General features: G+C 39.7%; 1 protein-coding gene across 2 annotated transcripts in view; it reads right to left on the bottom strand.

The window, feature by feature from the left end:
* PRDM5 (PR/SET domain 5) overlaps positions 1–18,950 on the bottom strand; it is a 196,796-nt gene that overhangs the window by 34,254 nt on the left and 143,592 nt on the right. For both annotated transcript variants that reach the window (XM_035029313.1, XM_035029314.1), the window contains exon 14: positions 14,822–14,907. In XM_035029313.1, coding sequence (XP_034885204.1) covers positions 14,822–14,907 — 86 coding nt within the window. The remainder of the gene's footprint in view (positions 1–14,821; positions 14,908–18,950) is intronic.

Below are 18,950 nucleotides of genomic sequence, written 5' to 3'. Positions count from 1 at the left end.
TATTATTATTATTATTATTATTATTATTATTATTATTATTATTATTATTATATATGCCATGATCCATCACATAAAATTACCTGAAACTCCCAGGCACCTTGTACTATAGATTCAACCATGTATGCCTAGTACATAGCACAACTCTGGTACACAGCATACATAATAAACACTGGCAGAAGAAATAAGTTCTCCTACATCCTGGGATCTAAAAGAGACTTTTTTTTTAATTAATTTTATTTTATTATGTTAGTACCATACATTAAATCATTAGTTTTTGATGTAGTGTTCCATGATTCACTGTTGGCGTATAACACCCAGTGCTCCATTCAATACGTGCCCTCATCAATACCCGTCACTGGGCCAGCCCATCCTCCCATCCCCCTCCCCTTCAAAACCCCCAGTTTGCCTCTCAGAGTCCACAGTCTCTCATGGTTTTTTGCCCTTGCTTCCCTTGCCTTTGGTGATGTGTCTAGGAAGAAGCTGCTGTGGCTGAGGTCGAAGAGGTTGCTGCCTGTGTTCTCCTGTAGGATTTTGATGGATTCCTGTCTCACATTTAGGTCTTTCATCCATTTTGAGTCTATTTTTGTGTGTGGTATAAGGAAATGGTCCAGTTTCATTCTTCTGCATGTGGCTGTCCAATTTTCCCAGCACTATTTATTGAAGAGACTCTCTTTTTTCCATTGCATATTTTTTCCTGCTTTGTCAAAGATTAGTTGACCAGAGTTAAGGGTCCATTTCTGGGCTCTCTATTCTGTTCCACTGATCTATGTGTCTGTTTTTGTGCCAGTACCATGCTGTCTTGATGATGACAGCTTTGTAATAGAGCTGGAAGTCTGGAAATGTGATGCCACCAGCTTTGCTTTTCTTTGTCAACATTCCTCTGGCTATTCGGGGTCTTTTCTGGTTCCATACAAATTTTAGGATTATTTGTTCCATTTCTTTGAAAAAAGTGGATGGTATTTTGATAGGGATTGCATTAAATGTGTAGATTGTGCTAGGTAGCATTGACACTTTCACAATATTTATTCTTCCAATCCCATGAGCATGGAACGTTTTTCCATTTCTTTGTGTCTTCCTCAATTTCTTTCATGAGTATTCTATAGTTTTCTGAGTACAGATTCTTTGCCTCTTTGGTTAGATTTATTCCTAGGTATCTTATGGTTTTGGGTGCAATTGTAAATGGGATCGACTCCTTAATTTCTCTTTCTTCTGTCTTGTTGTCGGTGTATAGAAACTGACTTTTGTGCATTGATTTTATATCCTGCCACTTTACTGAATTCCTGTATGAGTTCTAGCAGTTTTGGGGTGGAGTCTTTTGGGTTTTCCACATAAAGTATCATATCATCTGCAAAGAGTGAGAGTTTGACTTCTTCTTTGCCGAATCGGATGCCTTTGATTTCTTTTTGTTGTCTGATTGCTGTGGCTAGGACTTCCAATACTATGTTGAATAGCAGTGGTGACAGTGGACACCCCTGCTGTATTCCTGACCTTAGGGGAAAAGCTCTCATTTTTCCCCCATTGAGAATGATATTCGCTGTGGGTTTTTCATAGATGGCCTTTAGGATATTGAGGTATGTACCCTCTATCCCTACACTCTGAAGAGTTTTAATCAAGAAAGGATGCTGTACTTCGTCAAATGCTTTTTCTGCATCTATTGAGAGGATCATATGATTCTTGTTCTTTCTTTTATTAATGAATTGTATCACATTGATTGATTTGTGGATGTTGAACCAACCTTGCAGCCCAGGGATAAAACCCACTTGGTCATGGTGAATAATCCTTTTAATGTACTGTTGGATCCTATTGGCTAGTATTTTGGTGAGAATTTTTGCATCCATGTTCATCAGGAATATTGGTCTGTAGTTCTCCTTTTGATGGGGTCTTTGTCTGGTTTTGGGATCAAGGTAATGCTGGCTTCATAAAATGAGTTTGGAAGTTTTCCTTCCATTTCTATTTTTTTGGAACATTTTCGGAAGAATAGGTATTAATTCTTCTTTAAATGTTTGGTAGAATTCCCCTGGGAAGCCATCTGGCCCTGGGCTCTTGTTTGTTGGAAGATTTTTGATGACTGCTTCAATTTCCTTAGTGGTTATAGGTCTGTTCAGGTTTTCTATTTCTTCCTGGTTCAGTTTGGTAGTTTATACATCTCTAGGAATGCATCCATTTCTTCCAGATTATCTAATTTGCTGGCATAGAGTTGCTCATAATATGTTCTTATAATTGTTTGTATTTCTTTGGTGTTGGTTATGATCTCTCCTCTTTCATTCATGATTTTATTTATTTGGGTCCTTTCTCTTTTCTTTCTTATAAGTCTGGCCAGGGGTTTGTCAATCTTATTAATTCTTTTGAAGAACCAGCTCCTAGTTTTGTTGATCTGTTCTACTGTTCCTTTGGTTTCTATTTCATTGATTTCTGCTCTGATCTTTATTATTTCTCTTCTCCTGCTGGGTTTAGGCTTTATTTGCTGTTCTTTCTCCAGCTCCTTTAGTTGTAGGGTTAGGTTGTGTATTTGAGACCTTTCTTGTTTCTTGAGAAAGGCTTGTATTGCTATATACTTTCCTCTTAGAACTGCCTTTGCTGCATCCCAACAATTTTGGACAGTTGTGTTTTCATTTTCATTTGTTTCCATGAATTTTTTTAATTCTTTTTTAATTTCCTGGTTGACCCATTCATTCTTTAGTAGGATGCTCTTTAGCCTCCATGTATTTGAGTTCTTCCCGACTTTCCTTAAAAGAGACAACTTTTAGATCAATGGTTACAACCTCAATTCCTTGGCACAGTGATATATTTTATTTGTAAAATGATTTCTCATTACTAACAAAGTACTAAACTTTGCAAATTTAGTTTCTTTTGTGCAAATGAGTTGGGTTTTAATGTTATTCCCTAATAAGACTGTTGTCATTCATCTCCATCCAAATGCTGTCTTAAATGAACAATGAGCAGTGGGAGATGAGGCTGAAGCTTGAAGGACTGTACCTGGTCTATGCTGTAGCTCGAGGTGCACGGCCCACCTGAACTTCATTGGCCAGCTATGTCAGGGTAGGTAAACAGAGGAGTATGGCTCCATCAGAGGACCACAGACTTCCAGCTTCCCTCTTCAGCAAACAGACCTCTAAGAATGAAGTCTTTAGAGCCAGATAACAAGAATGGCCCCAGAGGGCAACCAGGGAAGTGCTGGCCCAGTGTACATCAACACGGTACATGAAGCACAGAGCAACAGGTCTATAGTCATCCATTGCTACCTAGACAGAAAGAATTGCCTCCCACTCACTGTAACCTAGGGAAAGGCAGAGATGCTGATGTAATGGCAGACACCAACACAACAAAGAAGGTCCAGCGAGACACAGGAGAGAGCCATGACAAAGGCACCAGGACCTCAGGACTAGGCTTGGTGCCGGTTATACACTTGGGACCTGCTATTTTTCCACTCCATCACTTTGCACACCTGTTATTGTTTATGACTTAAAATAATGCCCTTATTGTTCATCTTTCTTTTTTTTAATCTTATTTTATTATGTTATGCTAATCATCACACATTACATCATTAGTTTTTTTTTTTTTTAAGATTTTATTTATTTATTTGAGACAGAGAGAATGAGAGAGAGAGAGAGAGCACATGAGAGGGGGGAGGGTCAGAGGGAGAAGCAGGCTCCCTGCTGAGCAGGGAGCCCGATGCGGGACTCAATCCAGGGACTCCAGGATCATGACCTGAGCTGATGGCAGTCGCTTAACCAACTGAGCCACCCAGGCGCCCTACATCATTAGTTTTTGATGTAGTGTTCCATGATTCATTGTTTGCGTATAACACCCAGTGCTCCATGCAGAACGTGCCCTCTTTAATACCCATCACCTGGCTAACCCATCCCCCCACTCCCCTCCCCTCTAGAACCCTCAGTTTGTTTCTCAGAGTCCATAGTCTCTCATGGTTCGTCTCCCCCTCTGACTCCCCCCCTTCATTTTTCCCTTCCTACTATCTCCTTCTTCTTTTTTTTAACATATAATGTATTATTTGTTTCAGAGGTACAGATCTGTGATTCAACAGTCTTGCACAATTCACAGCACTCACCATAGCACATACCCTCCCCAATGTCTATCACCCAGCCACCCCATCCCTCCCACCCCCCACCACTCCAACAACCCTCAGTTTGTTTCCTGAGATTAAGAATTCCTCATGTCAGTGAGATCATATGTTCATCTTTTTTGATGGACATATCAGTGAGATCATATGTTCATCTTTCTTGTGACATGACAGTTTCTGGCACATAGTGGGCACTATCACAAATATCTGCTAAATGCAAATGCTCTTGTCTTCTCATACCTTTTGAGTATGAGAAGGAATGGCTGATTAAGCAAGAATTACACTTCTTATCATAAACAGGCTCCAAACTCACTGAGGGTAGGGATAATGGTCGAATTGTTTATTGCTGTATACTCAGTTTGTAGCACCCTGTAGTCCTTCAACAAATGTTTGCTGAATAAATGAATGAATGAATTCATATATCTTATTTAGCTATAGGTTTGTTGGTAAATTAATATAGTTCACTTCTGATATCATTTTACTTCATTCATTCAAAAGTCTGATAACTACTAGAAGACAGGCCCACAGGTACTAAGGAAAAAGAGCTGGAAGATTTCTGTCCACATGGAAGTCAAGGTCTAAACAAGAGAAACATATGAACAAATTATAACAGTAAGTTTGTTAAATTCAAAAACTGAGGTTTGTGCACTTTAAACAGCTTCAGTCAGAAAGTGTCCTAATCAGGAAGAAAGTCCTAAACAGGGGATGTCCCAGCTGTCTATTCATGATCATTACATGTGAGCGGAGACTACCCATAATTGTGTTTGCCAGAGGACCAGCTCTAAAGGCAAGAATTACACACCAGAGGCCCCCAAACAGATAGCATTCCTGATCATAACACTGCCAGGTAACCTGTTTCAGACTCTTTGGTTGTCATTTAACTTTCTCAAACATATCCCAGAGAAAATGTTAGGATGGTGATGAGCCTATTCACTTTAGCCGTCCCAATATCCCACCAATTACAAGGCCAACTATTTAAAGGAAAGCTCTTAATTTAGCTCATTTATATAAATTTCAGTATTACATAAGCAGATTTGCCATCAGACTTTGAATCCAAAGTACTTAAGTAGTATATAAGTATCATGAGAGTCTTAAAGTTCACACATTTCTTGGTTTCTAAAATCCTTTTCAGAGCAGCATATCCCTTTATAAACAATTGTTAGTACTATTTTTTAAACCATATTTTAAAAATTATATTTTCCAATTACAAAACATAGTTCCCATTGCTAAATGATGCTATCATGATCCAACAGCTAACTTATGCTTAAGAACATAATTGTATGTGCTTACTTTAGCACTTTGTCCAGAAATGTCAACCACTTGAAAATGCAGAAGCATATAATACAATTAAAATTGTACTTATTCAGCATTGTGCAATATTTAGCACTTGTTCCAGTTACTGACCCATGCGTAATAAACCATCCCCAAACCTAGTGACATAAAGTAAATAGTTATTTCTCATGGTTTTGTGGACTGGGTTTGTGGACTGAATGTGGACTGACATGGTTTTGAGAGCTGACTGTTACAGAGACATCAGTTCTCAGTCTCTCTTATAATTGCAGTCAGTTGGCTATAGCTAAAGTCATTTGAAGGTTCAAATAGGCCAGGTGTCCAAAATGGCTTACTCACATGGCTGGCAGTTCATGTTGGCTGCTGTGTGGAGTGCCTATCTGTGACGTCTCCACAGGACTTGTGGTCTTCACAGCATGGTTCCAAGAGACACAGGCAAAAGTTACAAGCTTTCTTAGGATGGAGCCTCTGAGCTCCTAGAATATTAACTCTGCTGCATTCTATTATTGGTCAAGCAAGTCACTGTGGCCAGCCCACATTCAAAGGAAGGGAAGTTAGATTCTACCTGTGGATGTAAAAAGCAGCATGTGCATGCAAGAAGGGAAAAAAGGGATGGCAACCATCTTGAAGACACCATTACCACACCAACACACATTATGTTTCAGGCGAATGGTTCTAGGTTTGTTCGTTTGTTTCCAAAATATCAAGTTAAGTAAAGAAATACTGAATGATAATGTAAGTACCATTAAAAAAACTCTGCATAAAAATCACATATGATGGGGACGCCTGGGTGGCTCAGATGGTTAAGCGTCTGTCTTCGGCTTGGGTCATGATCCCAGGGTTGTGGGATCGAGCCCCATATCGGGCTCCTGGCTCAGCGGGGAACCTGCTTCTCCCTCTCCCTCTGCCTCTCCCCCTGCTCATGCTCTCTCTTTATCTCTGTGTCTCAAATGAATAAATAAAATCTTAAAAAAAAATCACATATGATGCCTGGGACCAGTTCAATCCCTCACATCAATATAACTCTACCCTTGTAACCCTAAATACAGTAAAGAGAACTTAACTCCACAAAAGACTTTTGTCCATTTTCCTATAGGATAATTTATCTACCCAATACATTTGTCAAAAGTATGAAATCCAATTTATTTTAAGTTTTCATCTCTTACTATCAAAGCCTACAGAAATTCAGGGAAGCAATTATCACATTCTAGAATGCCTGGACCAGAAGTCCTATTTTAAACTGGGAACATCATTTGATGTGCCAGAAAAGTATCCCTAAACCAGGGAACCAAAGGTTTCTTTGCTGGTGATTTTAAGAGAGCTGACTAGCTCATGAGCATAGTTGCACAGAGAATTAAAAAAGGAGGCACTCTGCCAAGTGGGTCGATGACCATCAAAAAGAATTTTCACAGAAAAGAAAAACGGAAAAAGAAAGAGAGAAAATGATGCTGTCAGTCCCTGAAAGGGGAGTTATTTTTCAAATGGTCTGATTTTCCCTTTTACAAAGGAAAGGCAGCTTACTGTGTTAGAATAAGAATGTTCAATTTCATGCAGGTGTATTTTCTGAGCCAAATAAAATACAACAGTATCTCAAAGCCATTTATCTTAAATGATTCATGTGTAAGGCATCTAAAATCCCCCAAGAACTATGTGTGGAAACAAAGATGTATTAATTCCAAAACCAAATTAAAGACGTTTTCAAATAGTGGCAATGAGCCATACCCTTTTGTCCCCACAAGCACAAAAGCTGGTGAAATTTAGAAAAATCCAAAATAAAAACACATTTCAATGTTTTCTCTCAAGTCATAATAAACTTTTAAAAGTTTATTAAATTTGTTTTTAATCTCTTCCTCTTTTCTAGATATAAAAACACTCTAAATCTAAATTTCTAAACCTACTAGCTATTCTTCCTGTCTCTACGTGGAACATCACCATACGCTGAAGTGCCCCTTCCAAGCATCTCAGGTTCACCAGGGACTCCTCCCTAGTCTTCACCACCTACACGCAGTACATGTCTACACCTTTTCAATACTGTATCAAAGGTGTCTCTCATATACGTTCCTACTTTCAAGTCCACTGGCCACCTGGTGTGGGCTCCCTGTCTAGTGCAGCTGGCTGCCTCAGGCCTCCTGACTGGGTCTCCCTGCCTCCAGGACGGCCTCCTTTCATTCACACTTGAGGATATCTTCAGAGAAGCCTTTCTAAAAGAGAGCTAATCATGTCATCCCTCTACTCAAAATAAAACACATCACACAAAACAACACACTTCCAGGATTTATACCAACTCCTCTGTCCTGGTCTGTCACAACTGCAGCCGGACTCCAACATGCATCCTCAGACTTAGTCACAGCGGAGAGGCCACCCTACGGGATCTGGAGCTACTACCTCTCTTTGCCCCAGCGGTTACATCTGCCCAGCATGCCCTCCTCCCTATTCGTCAAAGCTCAACTCAAATACCACCCTCTCTCTAGCGTTTCCTGGAATGAATTCACCCATCCCCTTCCTGATTCAACAGGCTTGCTTCTGCATCTGTCTGTAGGTTTTTTAGGAATGCCTCATAATGTGTTCATGAAGACTGCAAGCCAATTCTTACCCTTAAAAGGCCGCTTTCTGTTCTCAACCAAGGCTACAAAAATCCTCTACAATGTTCCTGTAGCTGCGAAAATTCTTCTTGCCTCTTCTTCCTCTTAGCATCCACTTCTCACTTCTCCTCCAGCATCTTCACCCACAACGAATTAACTATTCTCTTTCCTTCAACATCATGCTTACATTGCATCCACATGGTGCACCATATGGGTGCTCTGGTCAGATATTTTTGTATAGTTTTCAAATTGCTACAATGGCATACCACCCCCATAGCCTCCAGATAAATTCAGCAGGGCCTGATGCCCCAGGACTCTGAGACATACTACTCTGGGCTAGCCTCAGAGACCCAGGGTCTCACTGCATGGTGTCAGAGAAAAAGTGCAAAGTGCACATGTTTGTTTAACCCACCAAAAACCTGAACTACCTGGGGATCAGGGACAGGAAGTTTCATGAAAGAAAATTAACACAATATAAAACAACATAAAAGACTTGCTGTTACTTTGAACCATGGGCAATTACTTGCATCTTCATATTTGTAAGAACTAATCTGGCTCTTCCCACAAACAAGGCTGGAGAGACAGCTGTGATCTTGAAACTTATGTAAGCTAATTGGGTTTCTAAGTGGTGTTCAAAAGGCAGACTCTCTGAAATAACTTTCTAATTGGTCCAGGTGCTTTCCATGTTGAAATTCAAAAGTGATTAAGTAAGATGTGAAGCCTTCTGTAGTAAATAATTACAAAAACAATTCCTTTTGAACCTAATGTTTACAAAATGGATATTTATGAGCATGTGCCCCATTTCAGTGAGAGTGTTTTGGCTCAATGTGTCTAAGACAATAAAAACCTAAGGTTCATAATTTCCAGATGATTTTTGTTCCTAAGTGTAAGGTACTAACTTGGGACTTGAGACATTACACATAAAAATATCTATCTCAGATATAATTTAGGGTGCTCAAGAAGACCTTTTAGACAAAAGGACTACAGAGATAAGGAGGGGAGGGTCTGCCAGGGTGCCTGGCGCATCTCCAGGCTTAAAACCCCCGGGGAAAATAAATACTGCCTTTTGAGGTTGTTTCATTTAAAAGGCGTGGTTTGAAGCCAAGTGTCCAAACTAAGGAATCCCTCCTACCCACGTGCAAAAGAAGTCTTCATCCCCACGAAAAGCTGTCTCCTCCAACACCCAAGCAAAGAAACGAGCCCATGAATGGGAAGGAGAGAAGGTAAACAGGAGAGAACCTAGGCAGAGATGAGAAATGGTTCATAATGCATTGCCCTGTGGGAGGCCTGCCGAGCCCTGCCCTGAGGCAGACTGACCTCTCCACATCCTGGGAAACAGAACCCCTTTGTCCAAACCTAACACAGTGGCCTAAACCACATGGGCCTGTAAATAGGGATGCTTCCCTAACTAAATGGAGGTGTTGATTGGTCATGAAGTGTAAGACTTTCTGCTTCTATCTGCTTTCCAAGCAGAAAATTAATCTAGAGACATTAATTAAGTACAAGAAGTTATCCCAACAAACCTAAATAGCTAAGATAAATTACTGCTTTTAAAATGTGAAAAAAAACCAAAGAACATCCCTTCACACTAAACAGAAAAACAAACAAACAAACAAAAAAACCCACTGGATAAGCTACATCATTGTTTTGAACCTAAGGTCATGGGATGTTTTGTGAGTCCCCAGACAAGCAGGTGAACTGAATGCCACAGAGATGGAACACAAGAACTGTTTCCTCTTGGTCACAGCACAGAGGATGAGGCAGCTGTCAGCTCAGTGGGTGGGAAGAAAACAAGTAAAACTTTAAAGGATTCTTCAAGGTCCATTGTGGGCTATCAGGATGGTTCAGAGTAGAATCGGGGGGACCCAAGCACACTGGAAGTCCACACCATTCACAGCTTCTTTTCCCTTGGCTCCCCAGGTGCTGGTGAGAAAGATGAGGGGCAGGCGGGGAGGACTGGAGAGCCCCATCATGACGCAGGCTATGGGGGCCTGACGAGGTTTCAGGGTGGAACAGGCACACCAGAAGGCACTCGTCTGTGTTCTCGTCCCTGCGTGACCATGAGGTGGTGACTGACCACCACCAGTGAACAAGCACAAGGCCACAGACCCTCCTGACACAGGAAACAAATGCCTTCAGTCTCAGCCGTGTCTTGTATCTCATCTCTGTCAGGAGGCAAAAGCCATCCCCTGCTGGGGGTGAAGCAGGAACCCCATGCACACCCTGGTCCCAGGTGAAGGGCTCTGCCTCTGGGGAAGAAGAGAAGCTTGCCCACACCCCGCACCCTGCAGAGACTCAAAGGGGAGGCGCTCTCGGACCTGCTTTTGCCCAAGACTCACACTGACGTGTAGAAGAGGTCTGCTGCTGCCAGAAGAGGAGTGACAACCTCACTTATACCCCAAACTCTCCACTGACACAAGGCCAAGTTCAGCCACCTGCCCTTCTAGACCTGTGCTGTGGAATTTTCTGGGATGACAGAGATGTTTTATAACTGTGCTGTCCAATACAAGAGCCACAAGCTGCATGTTCTATGAATCAGCCTTAATTGTAATTAAATTCCAATTACTTGTAATTATAATTAATAATAGCCACATGTATCTTGTGCCTAGGACACTGCCGCTCTAGACCTGAACTAAGGCAGAGGCAGAAGTTGCCCACCACAGGCTCAGAGTAGGAATGCTGAGAAAGTTCCACTTTAGAGACTCAGGTACATAGCACTTGCCTCCCCCTATTGCTCGAACAGGAGAACCAAGAGAACCCTCTGCCCCACTCGCATCTCATGCTGAGTAACCGGGTCTGTTTGGTAGAGGATAATTACTGCAGAAAACCCCTGACCACCCAGACTTCTCAGTAAGAACATGGAAATAGCAGCCCACCACGGGAGAAGCTTAAAGCCTATGGTACCTATAGCAACAACAAAACCCAAAGCTAGTTCAACTATTGACTAGATTGGCTCAACCCCTCACATTAATGGCCTGGCAGAAAAAGGTGTACCTATTTCCGGGTATAAGTAACATTTACCTTGGTATCTACTATTCTTTCACACACGTAATAGGCATTGAATAAAAATTCTGTGTGACACACAAAAAGCAACTCCCCCAAACCCATTATCAACAGACAGAATAGACAACACAAAAAGATCAAAGGATGGCCCAGATGGTGAAACTATCAGACAATTTAAAGTAACTATAATTAATATCTTAATATCTTAAATCCAGTGAAAAGGTGGACAACATGCACGAACAAATGGGTAATCTTAACAGAGACATGGAAGTGATTTTTTAAAAGCCAAATGGAAATATGAGAAGGGAAAAACATGGTATCAAAGATGAACTCCTTCAATAGGCAGACTGGGAACAAAAGAGGAACGATTCAGTGAAACTGAAAATATATGAATGGAAATTAGAAACACAAACAACAAGAAGAAAAACACTGTGGTTAAAAATCAAAAAGCAACCAAAGCAAAACGAAACCAGAAAAGAACTACCAAGAGCTATGGAACAACATCAAACAATCTAACACATGTACTCGACATCCCTTAAGAAAAAGAAGGAAAGGAAGGAAACAAAGAAATAATTTCTAAAACACAGCTGAGAATTTTCCAAAATATAGCTATTAATAACAAACTGTCAATAGAAGCAGGATGGATACAAAGAAAAACACGTCTAGCACAACAGTGTTGAAAACCAAAAATAAGGAGAATATATAAATCATTGAAGGAAATGGAAAAAAGGAAATTAAGCCTTGGACTTAAGCCGTGGCCTCTCCATAAAAGACCAATGACTGTTTAGCCTTTTAGCAAAATGTAGGTTCTAGCAAAATTGTCTCCCACATTTACAGCCCTTACTGGACCACATAAACGATAACCGGAATGAAAGGATTTTGTGTTCCCTCACCAAGGCATCCATGCAGTAACCATAGAATGCGAATCTGAGGGTGCAGGCATGGCGTGGCATTTTGTGTAGACTAACCAAAACTTCTCAAAGATGTAACTTGCTGAATAGTATAGTTTTTGTTGTTGTTGTAACAGAATTAAAATGATCTTTGGAGATAGGGCAAAATCGCCCGGAATTAGAATGATCTAAATACTAAACGTAATGTGAATACAAAACTGAAACTGAAATGTGTTATGGTCCAAATGTAATGATATCGTTTTTGTATTTGGTCCTATAAAATCCAAGTAATATTGGGGAAAATATGAGTTTGCAGAGGTAATTCCTCTAGAACTTTTTTTAAAAGTCTCTTTTGGTTCTTGACATTAATTAGATTGCATTAGCTGATAATTAGCTTTTGGAAAGTTGCACTAATATGCAAAGAATATCTGTATCCATTCAATGCTTAGGAAATATAATTTCAAAACTAAAGCTGTCTATGATAAAATACAAATAATGCATGAAAAAGGATTAAAGTTTGAGGCAAAACCTGAGAGGCTTAGATTTACTTACCCTGTTCCTCTTGAGTACTCCACTAATTGTATGGGATTCTGTCTAAAATCCTGGGTGCTTCTAGTCGAGACCCTGTCGGATGCTCCCTTAATCAAAGGCTGGGATTTGTTTTCTTTTCCTGCAGTTAGTGCTCGAGAGCTGCTAAAAGGTACCACCTGCACCTGGATACCTCAAGCCAGTTCCAGGATCCTCAAGTCAAGGCTCAAGTATTCAAATGAACATGAGACTTTTAAATTTGGGGTCGTTACTGCAGTTTGTTTAGTTTAAAAATATACAAGAAAGTACATCAGCTGGTAGAGTCAAAATATTCAAGTAAATAAAAGGCAGATGTATGTACTAGGTAAGGGGGTCGGCTCTGCAGCCGATCTGCTTTGGTTCCCATCTCATTTCTGCTCCTTACTGGCTTGGGCCTCAGTTTCTCATTTTTTAAAAAAGGGATCATAATAATATCTACCTTATAGGGGCCTAAAAGAATTTTTAAATTCATTAACAAGTTGTTATGAGATCTAAATTCTGTAAGGCTTCTTAAATGAATAAATGTGAAGGCCCAGACCTGGCATGGGATTAGTGGTCTTTATAACTATTTGTATCGGTCTCATTAATAAACTTTATATTAAAACAAAGTAAAAAACTAATCGAATTGGAAATATCACTTTCTTAAGGGGACCCAAAAGGTATTTTTTTTCCTGCAGTGATTTTCTTCTGTGGTATAATCATGTCTATCATCCGTAATCAAGTGCAATAATATAGTTATGTACCCATCATGCCCAGATTTTGGTTAACATCAGTAGTTTCACTGAGAGGAACCAGGGTTCCTTGTATGCTGGCAGCTTTAAAACACATTATTAACATCACTATGAAGACTGCACACATACGATAACTTCTTAGGCTGAACTAAAACTAACTTAAATCTCTTTAATAATGCTCATGGTGAAATAAATATTTAAGTCATATCATTATAGGCAGTCATATTTGTCTAATCCTTTATTGTTTATGAAGTAATTTTATACTCAGTAAGTACACCAATTACTAATATTCATATAATATAAATATGATGTTATAAACCAGAAGGGGAAACCTGCTATGGATTTGCTTTAATGAGTAGAGAACCTGCCTCTGTCCTCCACCAGAAAGACAAGAAGAGTGATTTTCTTAACAGGACCTCTGAGGGTATCTTTTATGGCCTACAGAACTGAAGTGGAAAGCTAGAATATTATTATACTGGAAAGGATATTATTATTATGTGTTTTCTCTAAAGTTTGTATTTTATAGCTAAGGTAAAAAAGTGAAATCCAGGAAAGGCCGAAATTAGAATTGCTCTTAGGGGATTAAGCAGGTCTCTTCAAAGCTGGAAAAACACGTCATTTATGTACAGACCATAAGCACCTTTAAAAGGCCAGACTGAAAAGGATCTGTGTGAGAGATAATACAGTGGAAAGACAGGTAAAGCAAATTCAAGAACTATTTAAAACATCAAATTTCCAAGTGGAAAGTTCATATAAAGTATCTAATTGTGCCCTAAACGGAATAGTGGGTTAAGAAACGTAGCTGGATGGAGGGTGAGCTGCTCACAGTTTTTTATGTAGCAGGTGAGGCAGATGCTTGAGTTTGGGAAAGCCGTATGTAACAGAATGACAAGAGTGCAGTGACAGGTGTTGACAAGCTAAAAAACACAGGGCACCCTTGGAAAAGAATGGAAGGCAGTACCAGGCAGCACCCTGTGGAGCAGTGAGTTGTCCTTTCCTGTTTTCTGTCCCTTCCAATAACTTACATTATTTTCAACATCTTTCTTGCAAATGTATTTGCTCATGTGTATTAATTAGTGTTCACATGCTTACAGACACGCCTCTCTTCAAGAATGTTCCTATTACTGGCAAATGCTCTGCAAGGCACCATCTTTTATACTTTTTTTTTTAAAGATTTATTTATTTTATTTGAGAGAGTGAGAATGAGAGAGAGAGAGAGAGTACATGAGGGGGGGGGGTCAGAGGGAGAAGCAGGCGCCTCGCCAAGCAGGGAACCCGATGCGGGACTCAATCCAGGGACTCCATCCAGGGACTCCAGGATCATGACCTGAGCCGAAGGCAGTCGCTTAACCAACTGAGCCACCCAGGCGCCCCCATCTTTTATACTTTTTAGTCCTAAAATGTTGTGATCTATTTATTTGGCAGTTTGCCATTGATAATTCTTATTACTCCTGAGCACTTATTCCTAATTCAAAGAATGGGGATCCTTTTGGAATTTGGACTTTTGTTTCTTTCATTGTTTTGTCTTTCTTTTAATTAGTCCCCAAATGTCCATCCTAAATATGAACATATAATTTTAGATACATCACTTTTACTTTCTTATGCCAAGTTAAATATCTTTTCAAAAAAAACTAAGTATAGTTTTATAATAAATATTAATGAGACAGAATATAATCTTACCCTGGTGTGAGTACGAATATGCATCTTCAGTCCATCATTTTTACTGAATCCTTTTTCACAGTAAGGGCATTGATAGGGACGCTCACCTGCAAAGGAAGTCTCCAGGTCAGAAAAAAGTAAACTAGCAAAGCAAGCACTGCCATCACTCCCCCAACTCATATCCTAATCACCAGGTATGCTCTTTGCTCGGCCAAAAAGAGGCTCCCTGCACAGCTGGGATGACACACCATGGGCGCTGCAGGGCAATGGGCTGTGCCTTCCCCTCCTGCGGAGAGGGACTGAGCCGCGGAGAGGGACTGAGCCCAGAGCACTTCCAGCATTTCAATATTGGCCAGCAGCAGGCTTCTTGCATATTCCTTTTATTTATTTTTATTTTTTTAAAAGATTTTATTTATTTGAGAGTGAGCGAGTAAGAGAGGGCACACGAGCAGGGGCAGAGGGAGAAGCAGACTCCCCTGCTGAGCAGGGAGCCTGACATGAGGCTTGATCCCAGGACCCTGGGATCATGACCTGCCGAAGGCAGACCCTTAACCGACTGAGCTACCCAGGTGCCCCAGCATATTCCTTTTACTACTTGAGCCCAAATTAAATCTTCTGATTTTAAGAATCCCTTAAAAGGACTTTATATTAATCCATTCATTCTGTCACTGTACTACTCATTATAGGGGTCTTTAATTGATTTATTGATTGTTTTAACAAAGAAAGATTTCATATTCTGTCTCAGTTGGGGTGATGAGTTTCAAAAGAATTTCACACATTGGTACAGATTAAACAGAACCACTGGTAGTTTAATAATTGATCCATACTTGCTGCTATAACTGCGTATCTTGCATCTAGAGGTTATTATTTAGAAAAGAGCAAGCCATTTAAAAAAAAAAAAAACTTACAAGTAAACGTACACATCACATTAAAAAAAAATTCTACTGTGAAATGACAAAAATGTGACAAAATTTAGTCTCCAGGAGGAATCTGAAGCTGCCCTCTAGTCAAAGCCTAATTATGTAGAAAGAACAGTAACTCAAAATCACTATTTCTTCTTTATTGTCTCATTTAACAATGCACTTACATGGGAGGATGCTAGACCCTACAATCAAAGATGGAAACAGTATAATGTTTGCCTTCTACAAATGTAAAACGTCCTATCTGTCTTTCCTTTCCCTCAGGGACAGGGCTTTTCACAAGCAGCACAAGTTAGTCCTTTACTCCCTCGTGTCCCATTTGATTCTCATTCTCCTTCAATCCGGGTATCACTCGCATTATTCCAGCAAACTCCCCTATCAGGTCAACAATGAAGTCCTTGTTGCTCCAATGGTCACTTGGCATCACGGTCTTCCTTGACCTCTCCCTAGTCATGAGATGACAGCGACATTCTTGAGGGGCCTTGCTTTATGAACTGAGTGTTTTCAGCAGTAACATCACAGGGGAGCGAATATAGCAGAGCCCCCAGCACAGCCGCATTTTCCCAGCCTCTCCCTGAGAAGGAGCACCCAGGACTCTCCCCTTGAAGTGGGCACTGTAAAATGATGACAATCCAGAATGGAAATAAATAAATAATAAAGTAACAATGGCAGTACAAACAGAAACAGGACTCTTTAAAGAACTATCTAGACTTGCCAACTTCTTCTGTGAGATAAAAATCAACCTTTGTACTAGATAAGTGGACCTGGAATTTTGGGCCTTATTATAATTATGACCCTATGGGTGTCTTTATTGTCAGAAGACTAAAGGTGTAGAGTCCAATTTATCTAAAAAACTATGAAAGTATAATCTTATTTTAACACTAAGTTGATAATATATATTTATCTTAATTCCAGATCTCTCTGTTGAGACCTGGTCTTGAGATAGCCATATGTCAACCAGGTATCTTCATTTGGATAGCCCATGAACAAGTCAAATACAGCATTCTGAATTCATGTCTTCAACTTCTGATCCTGGGTATCCTGTTTATTCTGTCCTGATTAGTTATACCACACTCACCCAGTTACCAAATAAGAAACTTAGCCCTCCAACGTACTTCCTTTTACTCACTCCCCCCTGCATCTAGGCTCTAAGTCATACTGATTATTTCTAGAATTCTCTTGATGATGATGACAAAAATGAAAATAATATTAATAGCAATAGCAGTAGCAACAGCATCGGCAGTAGAAGAAGTAGTAGCAACAACTATCATTTACTGAGTTCTTGACCATCTAACCTTTCCCATGCATACCCCCCTTGCAAAAAAAGAACTGAAGAATACAGCAAAACGCTAATCTGATGGTGGTAACACCTGCATCATAGAATTCCAGATAATTTTTTCATTTCCTTCTTCATAAAGTATGAAAAGCAAAGTAAACTTTTAGATTTTCAATATTTATCTTACTTTAGTGATAGATAATGAAGAATGCTAAAATGTTTATTAACAAGCCAATCAAAAATCAAATCTAGATTACAAATAAAGCATGATAAAAATAGTAAAGTGGTTTACACTTACAAAAAGTCATTTCAACAATTTTCTAGCAAGCCTAAAATAATTTAATATTCATGGCTATTCTCTTTGTATAGCTTTAAGTGTTTTCTTGCTCTCCAAATACCAATAGACTAGCCAGGAAACAAAAATCAAAGACTCGCAGTCATCAGGTAAATTATATGTTAATTAAGCCTAATATAATATACCAGGTTATTATTTTCTTTCATAATAGCTAAATTGATTAAGCAAGGAAAGAGATATAGTTAAGGAATTTTAGAGAATGCAGCATAACAAATTCATTCCCTACCTTACCTAGTCTCATATTATAGAAATTTTCTCTATAGACATGAAAATGTTAACTTTTCTCTTGTCAGAAGCATAGATTTTTCTCCTTTTTTTAGAATCTGATTGTCCTGAATTTGAATAATACTTGTCCTCTTTCTAGTTATAACTCTGGGGAAGTTATTCAACCTCACTGAACCTCTGAAAAATGGGATAAATTGTATCTATCTCATAGGGACAGTGACCATATATTCAGGTTTGCCTAAGGCAGTCTCAGTTTATGCTGGTTATCCCAGAACAATGATTAACAGTACTCCCTTCACTTTCACCAGTTTCCCAACTAGGACAATAAAAATACCCAGTTAACTATTAGGTTTGAACTGTGCCCCCCACCTCTAATTCATATGATGAAGTCCTAACCCCCCCATTCCAGTACCTCAAAATATGTCCTTGGAAATGTTCTTTGAGTGTGTGGATCCCTAATCTAATCTGACTGGTATCCTTATAGGAAGATGGTCATACGAAGACAGAGACACACAGGGAGAACCCCATGCAAAGAGCACAGAGATGCTGCCACAAGGCAAAGAACTACCAGAAGCCAGGACCTAAAACAGATTCTTCCCTAGTGCCTTCAGAGGGGATGTGACCCTGCTGACACCTTGATCTCAGACTTCTAGCCTTCAGAACTGTGAGACAACAAATCACTGTTTAAGCTACTCAGTTTGTGGTACTTTGTTACAGCAGTCCTAGGAAACTAATACAGTCACCTGACTCACAGTGTTGGCAATTATTATTTTCAATGATGTCTATCTCTCTGCTGCCCATGAGGCTGATGTAAACTGCCCAGAAGAGAAACTGGTATCTCTAGAGGACTGAATTGCTGCCCCATCCCTACTCCAACACTGAAATCCAGTGATACTGAGCTGGTATGTTTGGGAAACTTGAGTAAGTCTAACTCTACTTATTCATTCTACTCTCCCAGACTATAACTCCAGTTTTAAAGAATGTCACTGGGTAAATGGCTTTGATAAACAAAATTCATTTGAAATCTAGAGTATGTGGTTTGCAAATCAGCCCAGACTGTACATTAAATTGCTACCTTCTCTACCTGTTTGGTTGGAGCATCTTTGCAGGAATCCTGCCCTTAAGACTCTGAGGACAAAGCCATTTGCAGTCCCACATAATCTGAAGCTGAAGGTTCCCTGTGTAAGTCAACATGCTAATAACTATTAAAGTCATTTGTCTAATTTTCATACTAAAGGAAGCTATTATTCTTAGTTTTTTCATATTATGCATATGGCATTTTCCTTCATTATTTCAAATTATTGTGATAAATATGTCTCTGGGAAATACATTTGTCTACACAAAATTATTCTGGAGCAAACAGGAACCAATCTT

The sequence above is a fragment of the Mirounga leonina genome, unplaced genomic scaffold (assembly GCF_011800145.1).
Source record: "Mirounga leonina isolate KUSES-001 unplaced genomic scaffold, KU_Mleo_1.0 Mir_234, whole genome shotgun sequence".
Taxonomy (NCBI): Eukaryota; Metazoa; Chordata; class Mammalia; order Carnivora; family Phocidae; genus Mirounga; species Mirounga leonina.
The sequence above is the reverse complement of the archived record's forward strand: the minus strand, read 5'-3'. Positions and strand labels throughout refer to the sequence as shown.